Genomic DNA, 13,273 nt, shown 5'->3' with positions numbered 1-13,273 from the left:
GAAGATTTGGCGACATTATTTGTACGGTACGCGATGTACAATCTTCACTGATCATAAGAGTCTGCAGCACATATTTGACCAAAAGGAGCTTAACATGAGACAAAGACGCTGGGTAGAGCTGTTGAACGACTATGACTGCGAGATCGAGTATCATCTAGGGAAGGCGAATGTGGTCGCTGATGCCCTGAGTCGAAAGGAAAGGATCAAGCCCATAAGGGTTAGGGCTCTAGAGATGATTGTCCAGACAGATCTCTCACTGCGCATTCGTGCCGCGCAGAAAGAAGCTCTCAAAGAAAGGAACATTGAGGATGAATATCTCCGTGGGATGGAGAAGCAGTTGGTACCAAACGAGGAAGGAACTTTATGTTTCATGAAAAGAATTTGGGTTCCTCTGTTTGGTGGATTGAGAAAGGTCATTTTCGATGAAGCTCACAAGTCACGGTACTCAATTCATCCAGGAGCGGATAAAATGTACCAAGACCTTAAGGATTTCTACTGGTGGCCTAGGATGAAAGGCGATGTTGCAGTTTATGTTAGCAAGTGTTTAACGTGCGCCAAGGTAAAAGTCGAATACCAGAAGCCTTCAGGTCTACTGCAGCAATCTGAAATACCCAAATGGAAATGGGAACAAATTTCAATGAATTTCGTAACAAAACTGCCAAGGATGCCCAAAGGCCACGATACTATTTGGGTAATAGTGGACCGTTTAACAAAATCTGCGCACTTCTTTCCCATCAGAGAAAAAGACAACACGAGCAAATTAGCTGAGATATACATGCGAGAGATTGTAGCACGTCATGGAGTGCCTCTCTCAATCATCTCTGATAGGGATGGAAGATTTGTGTCAAGGATTTGGCAATCCTTTCAAGAAGCATTCTGATCTCAGCTGAATTTAAGTACAGCATTTCACCCGCAAACTGATGGACAGAGTGAACGAACGATTCAGACTTTAGAAGATATGCTGCGAGCTTGCGTAATGGATTTAGGGAAGTTGGGACACTCACCTACCATTGGTCGAATTTTCATATAATAACAGTTATCACGCAAGTATTCAAGCCGCACCGTTCGAAGCTCTTTATGGACGCAAATGTCGATCACCGATTTGTTGGGCTGACGCGGGTGATAGACAGCTAGTTGGCCCGAAAGTGGTCCAGGAAACCACAAACAAGATTGCACAGATCCGAGAACATATCAAGGTGGCTCGCGATCGTCAAAAATGTTATGCGGACCAAAGAAGGAAACCTCTGGAATTCGAGGTGGGAGACATGGTTTTGTTGAAGGTTTCACCCTGGAAGGGTGTGGCACGCTTTGGAAAGCGTGGAAAGTTGAATCCGCGCTACATTGGCCCATTCAGAATCCTGCAAAGGATTGGGCTTCTAGCATACAAGTTGGACTTACCTGCCGAACTTAATGGTGTTCATGATACATTCCATGTATCAAATCTGAAAAAGAGTCCAACTCAAGAGACAGTTGTCATTCCTGCTGACGAAATTCATATCGACGACACGCTCCACTTTGTTGAAGAACCCGTTGAGGTTACTGATTGGAAGATAAACAAGACACCCAGGAGTAGTGTCAAATTCGTCAAAGTTCGATGGAATGCAAGACATGGTCCAGAATTCACATGGGAACATGAGGATCGTATGAAGGAGAAATACCCCCATTTATTTCCCAAGACCCCCGCAACTAGAAGCAGAGCTTAAAATTTCGGGACCAAATTTTCTTAACGGGGGGAGAATGGGACAACCCTCACAATTCCAGGTATCCGTACAATTAATTAATAATTAATTTATGCTTAATGACCGTACAATTAATTAATAATTAATTTATGCTTAGTGCTTGGGTGTTAGGGTGTCCGGGGACCCTAACTAGCTCAGAAAAGGAAAAACAATATCATTGACAATATTTTTATGTTCCGGGTAAAGTCCGGTTGTTCGGTTGGATATTAATCCGTTAAAGTGCTAATTAAGCATTTTGAGTGTCTTTAATATTATTTTTAGCGACACAATGAATTCCCGACACTTTGGAAAGTGTCTAGTATTATTTTCCCATGTTTTTGCACTTTACTAGTTAACTTAAATGCTGAATTTTGTAATAAAGTGCAGAATTTTGTAGTTAGAGCATGTTTTAGGCACATCCGGTCACTATAACTATCACCTAGTGACACAGTTTAACAATCCTCACCTCCCTACACTCCCTACTGGTGTAGTAATCTATTCCCGGCTCACACTGGCCTCAGAGACAGTGTCTGTCTAGTGCTGGCTATGTCAGCATGTTTACTGGGTTATCCGTTCTTGTGCTAACTGTGTTTTTGTGCATCAAGTTTGTCACTATAGTTCTGTGTAACTAATGGAGTGACAGTAATAAGGTATGATGCATGTATATGTATGTATCAGAAATCAAGTAGCAGTTTAACCACAATTGTAAGCAAGCACAGTAATTAAGCATTAATTAAATATTAATTAATTCGTACGGATACCTGATTTGGTGAGAGTTGTCACACATTCGGTATCGAATTTATTATTCATAACATGTCTTTAAGCAAAGACTTACCTGATTGACGTTAAACAAAACTGTGAACTCGCCAACTTTATGTTGACACACTTTTCTGCATGCTTGCATGTATTTAGATATAGCTTGCTTTGGAACTTGTTGTCTGGTGAGTGGGAAGTGTCATGAGGCGTACTACTTGAAGAAATATTTAACACTCTGCATTTTAAAACATCTTAGTTTTGGATTATGTTGAAACAATTACATGGCTTCCGCTAAATACATTGTTTTGTTGAAACGTTTGTTATTGAAATGCACTATTCATGTTGATCATGATGTTTGTGTTTATTGTTAATTACTATTAGTTCGACATGATTAGTGGCTAGATCATGGTACGTTACACACCTTGCGGTGAAATCCGCATGTGGTGTTTTGGGGTGTGACAAAATCCGCATGTTGAAACTATAAAACCGCATGTTATGAAACTAATTTCCCCATGTTATAAAATCCGCATGTTGTAAACGAAAATCCGCATATTATAAACGAAAATCCACATGTTATATTTTCACATCGTACGGTAATGCAAATTGTACGTTAACCGACCTCTATATATATATAAGATCAGGTTCATATGAGAACCACCCTAAAGCTAAGAGAATCGCGAGAACTCCTACTCCTCGTGTGAGTTTTTCAACGAAATTTTACACAAAGTAGAGTAATATCTAACTAAGACGTCTATAAAAAAACCGAAAAAAAATTACAAGGCGGTTTTGTCTCGACTTGTAAGGATTTTAATTAAACATACTTGGCTAATGTTAATATTACCCTTTTAATCTAAAAAAATGATCAAGGGCCAAGATTAGTTCACGCACTTTACTCTCTAGAAGTTGTTCACTCTACTGATTTAATTTTCCAGAAACTTTGGGTTCGGGTTTGGTCCAATTACAACCCCACGCACGCCCCTTTTCATGTCGGCGTGCCAGGGCGGGTAGAAAGACCACAACTACTGAGTACTGACGGATTCAATCCGTAGGTCATATTCATGATATATAAAAAAAGCTTGTTAATAAATATAAGTGTGATCTGTGTACATATGAGCTGTCATGTTCAAAGATTGAAGCATGGCTTCACCTTCCACATTGAACTTGAACACCGTTATTCCACCATTATTCACATCAAATGCTCTGAACCTAAAACACCATACAAACACTTGGTTACGCCATACGACTAAACACTAACACAACCACCCTAGCACACTAGCGGGGCCGAATCTAGAACACTTTTACATGCATGCATGTATTTTAAATATAAAAGATATTAATGGGAGATAGAAAGAGAGATTGTTATGTGGTTACATAACCTTCTTATGTATCACAGTTTTACCAAAAAGTTACAAGTGTTTATGCGGTTCTCACAAGTTTCTGCTTAAAACTGGTTAAACCGTCAATCTTTTCTTATACACTAGGGCTACTCGATTTTGTAAGGGCAAGGAATGTAAGTCTGTTAACAAAACATTTCCGTTCACGCTTGCATAAAAAGAAACAACTCAAGTTAAAATGTACCTCTCCGGGCCTAGTCCAAGAGCCGTGCAGATTAGCGCCCGCAATATTGATTTATGGGTCACTACAAGAAAATTTTCCCCCTGAAATATCAAACATTGTTGATCATAGCAACATGATAATGGTAAAATGTGTAAAATACCCTTATGCCATGTCAACATAATGGGATAACAATGGGCGAGCAAGTAACTTTTGCTCATGTTGAGTGCTAAAGGGTCATGTTCGCAGGTAGGCAGGTCGAACCCGACACGAACACAAAAATTGTGTCAGACAGTTAACCCAAAAACATAATGTGTAATTCATGGGTTGTCACTTGACACAATTACACAAACATGACATGTTTAACTCCCAAAATTAATATTTTAGTTTTTTTTACAAATTAATACTCTAAAGTTACAAATATACGATAAAAAGTGGAATTGATACCCAAAGTAGTTTCATAACACACATTTTTTTTTAAAAAATATATAAAAAATTAAACGGGTTAAACAGATCAGGCCCGCGAACCCGCCATGTTGGAACCCAACCTATGTAGCTAACCATGTTCATGGGTTCGACCGAAACTAACCCAAACTTGCTTAGACTATAACTAAAACCCGTGAGTTTCGTATTAATGCATGAGTTATGGAAGACGAATATAAATCATAGTTGTTAAAAGCCATCGCCTCTTGCGCCGAGGCCCAATTTCCTCGCGAGGCGAGGCAATTGCGCCTTAAGTCAAGGCAATTGCGCTTTAATGCTCCAAGTGATGGTTCATGCGCAAGTTCCGGCGAGATTCCTAGATTCTTGAGAGTTTTCGGCCAAATTCTCTAAATTCTGGCAAGATTCTAGCTAGATTTCTGCTTTTATCTAACGAAACTACTTTTCTACACTAATAAACTAGCATTATATAACTTTTGGTACTACATAGACGATATTAAATGTTATATAATAGCTTTAGTTTTTTTTATTTGAAGAATAGTATTAATTTTCTATTATATAAAAATATTTTCTGTTTTTTTTTTGTTGTACGCTTCTTTTTTTCAGGCCCGTTTTTTTTTTTTTTTTTTTTTTGCGCCTTGCGCCTAAGCCCTAGGCGAGGCCTATGCGCCTTGAGTGCGCTTAACGCTTTTAATAACTAACTATGATATAAATAAAGATACAACTTTGCTTACGGGTGTAAACAAGATTTGCTTCCAAGCTACACTTGCAGCATCCCATACTTGTCTAAGAGGATAAACACCGTTTACATTGAAATTGGAAGGATCTTCTCTCCACGCTGTGTGGTCCTTCGGATATCTTTGCATAGCCTCCACTGCCTCCAATCACTCAAACTCGTTTAGTACGGCGCATTACAAAAAAAAAATATATATATATAAAATTTAACCTGAAGTATGATTTAGTAGATTAGTCTGAATGACAAAAAAACTACCATCCTATCCTACCACGTGATCTATTTGTACACTCTGAATGACAAAAAAAATTTTTTTTTACCATTTTAACCATCTGTATGGTGTCACCACTTTTGCTATGAGTGGGATTTTACTAAGTAAGTGGTGAATGAAATTTAATTGTTCAATTAGTGTTCTGAATTAATAGAAGTTATAATTTAAACAAGAATATGGTTCAAAAAATGAGTATGCAGTGCAGACCATTTTTCATGCCTTCAAGGTGGAATAGGTGTGCCTCCTTCAGGGAATCAAGAAAGATCACAGGCTCTTCCCTCTCAGACCACAAGATTTCAGCAGTTGTCTGCATCCAAATCATATTAATTTTAAATCTTAAATATGGTTTGTAAATGGGTATTTTATTTATCTAAAATAACAATATGTACCTTGGCACGAGAAATTGGACTAGAAAAACACTGATCAAAGCGTATATCCACCAAAGCTTTCTTGCATTTTTCTGCTTGCATAATTCCGGTTTCTGTCAAGATTGACAAGTTTGAGCTGCCCTGAATTTTCCATAATCAGCGGAAGCGATCAATATAGTTCAAAAAATAAACAAAGTGTTGGCATATGGACCCGACCCAACCCTTGACGTCCAAAACCCATTTTGAGCCGTTACCCAACTAACCCGACCCACACAGATTGCTTGCTACCTTTATAACTTTTGTTAGTGGTTTTGGTATAAAAATGCAGGGTTACTCATAATAAAAACATTACTATCATCATTTTAATAAAAAACACTTCACCTGAACTCGCTTTTCATCGTTCCATGTACTTAATCCATGCCTTACAAGAGTCACTTTCTTCGGAGATGACAATAACTTTCGTGTAAGAGAAGTCGTTGCTTTACTAAAATCATACGCACCACCCGTCAACGAATCATCCTTTCCAACTGTCCCTACATGGTTGCATACACACCTTAATAACCCTTTTAAGTTCTAGTCAAAGTAAACGGATCCACACACAAATAACAATTCGAGAGAACATAGGAAATCCCTTTACTAATTGTCCGTCTAGCCTCTCAACCAATGTTGTCCCGTCTTGCCCACGAGGAGCTCACTGATTTGTTTTTTGACGCACCCAAAATGAATTGATGGTTGGTTATATGTTAAATAATGTATATATGTGTGGGCGCTCGGGAGGCAAAAGTGAAAGTGCACTAATTTTAACGTTATTTTACTAATTTCGTGAAAATAATGTTAAGAGGGGGATGGTTAATCATGCATCATGTGGTGATGTTAATAGCCGAAAGACAAGGGAGTACATGCACTAATTGGCCTTTGTCTTAACTGGCGAGTGTTATGTGCCTTATGTCCAAGGCTTGATGCAAAACTACCATCAAGCCGGGGGTCTCACTGGAAGCAGCCTCTCTATTCCTACGGGGTAGAGGTAAGGCTGTCTACATCTTACCCTCCTCTCCTCAGACCCTACCTTAGCTTTGCTATTGGTGAGATTTACTGAGTATGATGATGATAATGTTAAATAGTCCAAATTTAAACCAGGAACACATTTTAAAAATTATAAACAATGATCACCAACATATATGGTTCTCCTTCTACCAAACAAAGACACTAAGAGTGTGTGTAGTGGGGCGTTATATGCTCACATAAAGCCCCTATAAAGCCCCAAACACCACTACGAGGGGCTTTATGAGACAAAAAAATGGGGGTGGCGCTATATGCATGGCGCCAGTATGGAGGGAGCTTTCAAACCATGGACCAATCAAAAAAAGGTTATTGTTTTTATAATTAATTAATAAAAACGAAAATTAATAATTAGGTATTGATGGGTAGGGGCTTTATGACTACGGGCTCTAGTGATATAACGCCCCATAAAGCCCCTGTGTGACGTGGCACGACACGTGTCGCATAACGCCCCACAAAGGGCTTTATGACTACGGATGGCCTAAGAGCATGTGTAACGCCCCTATGAGGTGGCAGGTGAAAGCAGCAGCGAAATATAGTAGTGTTAATTGTTAATTTTACAGGAAATTTCACGAAAAATAATTACAGTGTAAAATATTGAATTTTTAAGAGTCCGGCCTCCACTTATTTGGATTTTGAGAGTCTGGCCCCCACTGATCTTTCGATCAAGCTCCGCCGCCACTGCATAAAATGGTACCCCGTGGTGGTCTGCATAACCAGGGTGAGAACTTGTGGTTGGTGAGTCCCAACCTTTTCCACCTATCAGAATTAACACTTTCTTTTATTTATTAAATTTAGATATGATTTTAATAAGGTAGTGGATAGTGAAAACTTATAAAGGGAGTGAGAGCTCATTCCTACTACTACGTAGTCTACGTGATGTGTCATTCACTTTTGAACGTCGCAGTGAAAAACATAAACCATTACATGTAGCCTAAATATTACTCTATATAGCAGTCTCAAATTTAAAATGATTTCTCAGTAAATAACTTGATCAAGGGTTAAAAAATAATTACCGGTGGTTAATGTTAACTCTGAACCTGATGAAGAACAACATTGAACTTGAAATGCTGGACATGAACAAGGGGTGTAAAATTTGGGGAACTTTTGCGGTTTATCTGAAATAGAATTAAAGGGTAAATGAGTAGTTGTGAGAATAATGTTCATGTTGGTGAAAGTTTATCCAGTGTCTGATTTTAGCATTTAGGTGTTACTAAATTGGGGAATTTGTAATGATTTGAGTTTGGGGGTTTGTTTAGAAGTTGAATATTTCTTCAAATGGAATGGTGGAGAAGAAACCATATATGATTGGATTGTGGGCTTATCTTCAACTGTGGGGCCATAATTTCTCATGAATATTCTTCAAAAGGCACCCAAAGATTCTGTCTTTTTATTGTAAAAAAAGAACCTAAAAACATACGGCAAAAAGAAAGATAACATATTCATGACCAATATATATATATATGTATTGTAATTTATATTTATAATTATTATTAATTAATTATTATTATTATTATTATTAATACCTGATAATAAGTAAAGGAAATGAACAGTAATTTTGACCAATATATGTGGTTTTAATGGTTCCTTACTTAAAAATTTATTATAACAAAAAAGAAAAAAAAATACCCCATGTCAAAAACTGATCTTCAAGCTAGAAGCAAAGCCAACTTTTTCGTCACTAAATCTACTTTGACACAGATTTTATCTCAACTATGAAAATAAAAATAAAGAAGCATGCTTTACTTAATTCACTCATGTTTGGATAGATGTTGAAAATATTAAGTGTTTTTTTTTTTTTTGTTAGAAAGTTGTTGAAAATATTAAGTAGCTGAGAAGATTGCTGAACCCTGCGGAGTGGGACCATCAGGGCGTCGAAACTCTAATTTTATTAATAAAATTGGCTCGTTAGTGTGGTTATGTACATACGTTACAGTAGCAAAAATCCATTGAACCATGTAAATCATGTGTTCTTATTATTATAATCGTTATGTTGGCATAATCCGTTAGTAAACAGAACAGATGATTCTATGAGGCTTAGTAGTCAGGGACCATGCAACAAAAGACAGAGGTCCAGAGGTCAAATCCTGGCTCCATATTCTTTAGCTGCAGTTTACATGATTTATCTTATCTCATTCTCTTATTCGTCATGAGACCGTTTGGTGGAAACCCTGAATTAGCCCACTGAAATAACCTTGATTGATTGGGTTATTAAAAAGAAAAAAACAAGATACTCCTAATACCATCTATATTATCCAATACAATGTCAAATGAGTCAATTTCATATACACTTTTTCTAGTTTGTATAGTATTGTATACTATATAATCAATGTTGGAAAAGATCAATAGTAACCATTTGCTACTTAAACAGCAATGTGATCTGATTTATATCTCTAACTGCATTAAGAAAGCAGTTGATAGTAGTAGATAACTATTTAACATGGTATGCATTCTCTTTGGCTTAAACTTCACTAAGCTTACCAAGTGGAAACAAGACTACTTTATGACGCTATAAAACATATACCGATAACATTTGCAGCTAATAAGTTTTCAGATTCCGCTTCAATCATCAGCCGGGAAGTCCTCATCAGACGCATTGTCAAGAAACGAGCCTAGAGTTTTCCTTAAAAGGCTGAATGTCTTGTCATCCTATAAGAACAAAAACACAATGGCTTAAGTTATATTCTTAATTTCTTATTTAACCATTTGACCCATAAGAGATTTAACAAAACCCGAAATGGCCCATTCATAAGCCAACAGGTTGAAGTTAAGAAGAGATACATAACCTGCTTCTTTTTCTTCAGAGACTCTTCCAGTTCAGCAATTTTGGTTGCACAAGCCTTTTCATGCTCAGTTATCATGTTCTTTTCTTTCTTTCCTGTAAGAAACATAATCGTATTTTTAGTGACAATAGTCTTTGATCAGATTATCAGATAAGTGAAGTAAATTGCTTACTGTGTTGTTCGTATTTCATGAGCAGTTTCTCCCTCTCCTCTTCGTATTTTGAAATGGTATCTGTTATTATAACAGCACAATCAAAGCTCAGGAATTAATCAATGATTACAGAATAAATTTTATGGTTAAGTACTTAAGTCGTCTACATGAGAAAACTTACCGCTTACTACTCGTTTGTAGGGCTGCAAACGAACCAAACGTTCATCAAACAGTTCGTGAACCGCTCGGAGGGAAGTTCGTTTGTGTTCGTTCGTTTATAAACAAATGGACACGAACAAGAAATTTCGTTCGTTTAGCTAAATGAACGAACATGAACAGAGGCCATGTTCGTTCATTTATGTTCGTGAACGTTCAATAATGCGTTCAATAGTTCATTAGTGTTTTTAGTTTTTATATTTTATTTAAATACTTCAAAAATCCGACCAATAAATATTTAATAAGCGTCAGTGTATTACTTATTCTATTAATGAACGTTTGTTTGTGTTCGTTTGTTTCCATTTGTGTTCATTAACGTTTATCTTCGTTCCTTGCCTAAAATTAACAAACGAACACGTTCATTTCCTTAACAAACGAACACGAACATAAAATCTCGTTCGGTAAGTGTTCATGAACACGTATATTTCTTAACAAACGAACACGTAGAAGGACTTGTTCGTGTTCGTTCAATTTGTTTACAGCCCTCGTCTGGGTTGAGATAGGTCATTTTCAAGTACAGGTCAAATATAATGGGTCAGGTTGAGTTGACCCGCTAATATCATTACACTAGTAATTTAAACTGTTTGAGTTGAGTAACGACCTATTAGGTAAGTGTTCAGTACCGTTAAGGGCTTGCAGATGTGAGTTCTTGTCCTTGCAGAAATTGTCATAAACTGCTTGAAACTTGGCAGTCTCATTCTTCAGTAAGTTCTCACACTGTACGCAAATTTTATGAAGTTGTTAAGCATTTATGCAAAATTCTAACAAGTAATCTGTTTAATAAGGCTATTATTTTGTTTGCAAACCTCTTTGGAGCTCTTTGATAGTGCCTTAGCAAAGTTTTGCCTGCAATTTGAATAATAAGTATGTTTACAAAATTTAAAATTAGTGAATTAATACCATAATGTAGACATTTGGGTACCTTTCTTTCTCTACTTTGGACTTCAACTCATCAAACTTAGACCTGATTTCTGATGCAACACTGATCAAAAACCAAAAACCGATCAGTCTTAATGAATTCGAGCGATAGATATCAAGTAGTCCGAAAATATGTAACTACAGAAACAATATATCAAAGACTACATGATGATAGTGGAAATTATATATGTTCAACAAGATTGCTTTGGCCAAGAGATAATAAACAAATATTCTGTGTGTGTTTAGATCCAGATTGAGTCCAGGTAAAACACATCATTATTTAAATGATATAGTTGCAAATCTACTAATAACACATAGTTTAACGAAAGTAGATAAGGTGATCATTGAAGATCGATTTCACTTCAAAAAATCCAAGCATTATCAATCTGATTAAGCCAGGCAACCAGTCATCATAGTTGCAAAAGATCAAGATGAACAAATTTACCCAGCAACATAATACACAATCAAAACATACATACGATGGCATATAGATATATTATTACGCAGATCCAGCAAGAACATGTATAAACTATGAAAGTAACAGATCCTGGAGGCTTTGAATCATTCCTTTACTCACATATTGGCTTAGTTTTACAGCCACATATACAAGAGACAGGAGAAGATATAGATTGTTAGTTACAACGAATTCGAATGTATCTAGCGTATATGTTTGAATGAGATTAGGATTCGAGATACTTATCATTCATCCTTAACAGGATATTTGCTAAAATCAGGACACCAGATACTTATCCTTAACCTAAACTTCATCGAAAATCACTATTTAGAATCGATTCATTTCAACATTCCTCATCAATATAAACGAACATGATACAATAGCTTGTGAGCTATTAATCAGAATACGACTAAGCAAGTCACGGAAATTACCTCGAAATAGTCTCCTCCTTTTTCTTCTGCCCGTCCTTCTGTGCTTTCTCTTTGATCTGATGTAAGGCGTTCATCAAACCTTTTATATCGCTGCAAATTTTAAAAACGGTTGCTGTAACTCAAAATCTACAACAATCTGATGCTAGTTTCTTATTTGCATATAATAAGCAACACTATATCAGGCAAGAACACGCAGAAATAATCGAAACTATATCTCACCTTTTATATCACTACATACTTTAAAAACAGTTGCCTTAACTCAAAATCTACAGCAATCTGATACTAATATCTTATTTGCATAAAATAAGCAACACTATATCAGGCAATACGCATAAATAACCAAAACTATATCACACCTTTTATATCACTGCAAATTTCAAAAACAGTTGCCCTAACTCAAAACCTACAACAATCTGATGCTATCTGATGCTAATTTCATACTTGCAGAAATAATCAAAACTATATCACTACAAATTTCAAAAACAGTTGCCCTATCTCATAATCTACAAAAATCTGATGCTAATTTCATACATGCAGAAACAATCAACACTATATCACACAGAAACGTTATCTCTTCAGTAACAACAGTGTGAAATCAATATAACCTAAGTAATTACTTACTTGCAGAGATAATAAACACTATATAACACAAAAACATCAAAAAACAACTGCAATAACACGCGATTTGCTATCTCTTCAGTAACAACAAAGTGAAATCCACATAACCTAAGTAATTTCTTACTTGCAGAAATAATCAACGCAATATCACACAAATACGTCAAAAAATAACTGCAATAGCACGCGATTTGGTATCTATCGAGTAACAACAACGTGAAATCTGAGTAACCTAACTATTTTCGCAATCGCGAGTATGAATCGAGATTATACCTAGATAGATCTGCATCGAGATCATCTTCGAAGGCAGATCGCTGCTTCTTCTGAGCTCGCTGCTTCAATTTACCAGCACCGAAATTGAAACCGTCTTCTTCGATCATCACTCCTTTCAATTCCGTTTCTGGAGTTGTCGATTCGATGCTCTTCTTCCTCCTCGAACTCGGTTTTGAAGATGACATTTTCAGAGTGACGTCGTAATTTTGTGTGTGAGGAGTTTTTGGCGCCTTCAAATTTTGTATTTGTATATGCGGATTCAGTTGCTATGAGATATTTCATGGTTATGTATAGAAAATCGGTTGCGATTTAAAAGGTGACGTCGTAAATATATATTTTTTTCAAATAATTATTTTTGTCGCTTAACTCAATAGGGAGGGTTTAATTAAAAACCATGAAAACTTGAAAACTAACTAAAAATCCTTAAAAAACGTGCCATTTTTTTTTACAAATTCTCCCTACTTTTTATATATAAAAAAACTTTTTTCAAAAAAAAATTGTACTGTACATGTAAAGTTAGCTTTTGAGTTTC

The 13,273-nt window shown here is 36.4% G+C and overlaps 2 protein-coding genes across 3 annotated transcripts; both read right to left on the bottom strand.

The window, feature by feature from the left end:
• Positions 1-3,410: 3,410 nt before the first annotated feature.
• On the bottom strand, positions 3,411-8,179 carry LOC110916178 (probable 2-carboxy-D-arabinitol-1-phosphatase). Of its 2 annotated transcripts, none has more exons than XM_022160929.2 (7): positions 7,917-8,179; positions 6,223-6,368; positions 5,863-5,982; positions 5,681-5,780; positions 5,204-5,343; positions 4,053-4,132; positions 3,411-3,680 (listed from the first exon to the last, which is right to left on the bottom strand). In XM_022160929.2, exons 1-7 carry the CDS (start codon positions 8,065-8,067, stop codon positions 3,554-3,556), a joined length of 864 nt encoding a protein of 287 aa, XP_022016621.1. In that variant the 5' UTR covers positions 8,068-8,179; the 3' UTR covers positions 3,411-3,553. The 2 variants fall into 2 exon arrangements, with proteins under 2 accessions (XP_022016621.1, XP_022016620.1); XM_022160928.2 differs by having other exon boundaries at positions 6,223-6,374; positions 7,917-8,177.
• Positions 8,180-9,230: 1,051 nt separating this feature from the next.
• Positions 9,231-12,999, bottom strand: LOC110917457. The gene is made up of 8 exons (XM_022162007.2): positions 12,742-12,999; positions 11,854-11,943; positions 10,973-11,032; positions 10,857-10,896; positions 10,674-10,767; positions 9,856-9,915; positions 9,687-9,778; positions 9,231-9,549 (listed from the first exon to the last, which is right to left on the bottom strand). Exons 1-8 carry the CDS (start codon positions 12,924-12,926, stop codon positions 9,463-9,465), a joined length of 708 nt encoding a protein of 235 aa, XP_022017699.1. The 5' UTR covers positions 12,927-12,999; the 3' UTR covers positions 9,231-9,462.
• Between the last annotated feature and the right edge of the window lie 274 nt (positions 13,000-13,273).

Source organism: Helianthus annuus, chromosome 16, assembly GCF_002127325.2.
Source record: "Helianthus annuus cultivar XRQ/B chromosome 16, HanXRQr2.0-SUNRISE, whole genome shotgun sequence".
Classification (NCBI taxonomy): domain Eukaryota; kingdom Viridiplantae; phylum Streptophyta; class Magnoliopsida; order Asterales; family Asteraceae; genus Helianthus; species Helianthus annuus.
This window is presented reverse-complemented; position numbering and strand designations above follow the sequence as displayed.

Coding starts and splice junctions, on each gene's coding strand:
- LOC110917457 (XM_022162007.2), bottom strand. CDS start 12,926: ATGTCATCTTCAAAACCGAGTTCGAGGAGGAAGAAGAGCATCGAATCG. Junction 9,916..10,673: donor ACATCTGCAAGCCCTTAACG/GTACTGAACACT, acceptor TTATAATAACAG/ATACCATTTCAAAATACGAA. Junction 9,779..9,855: donor CATGAAATACGAACAACACA/GTAAGCAATTTA, acceptor TGTTTCTTACAG/GAAAGAAAGAAAAGAACATG.
- LOC110916178 (XM_022160928.2), bottom strand. CDS start 8,067: ATGAACATTATTCTCACAACTACTCATTTACCCTTTAATTCTATTTCA. Junction 5,983..6,222: donor ACGATGAAAAGCGAGTTCAG/GTGAAGTGTTTT, acceptor TGGAAAATTCAG/GGCAGCTCAAACTTGTCAAT. Junction 3,681..4,052: donor CTTGGACTAGGCCCGGAGAG/GTACATTTTAAC, acceptor ATGGTGTTTTAG/GTTCAGAGCATTTGATGTGA.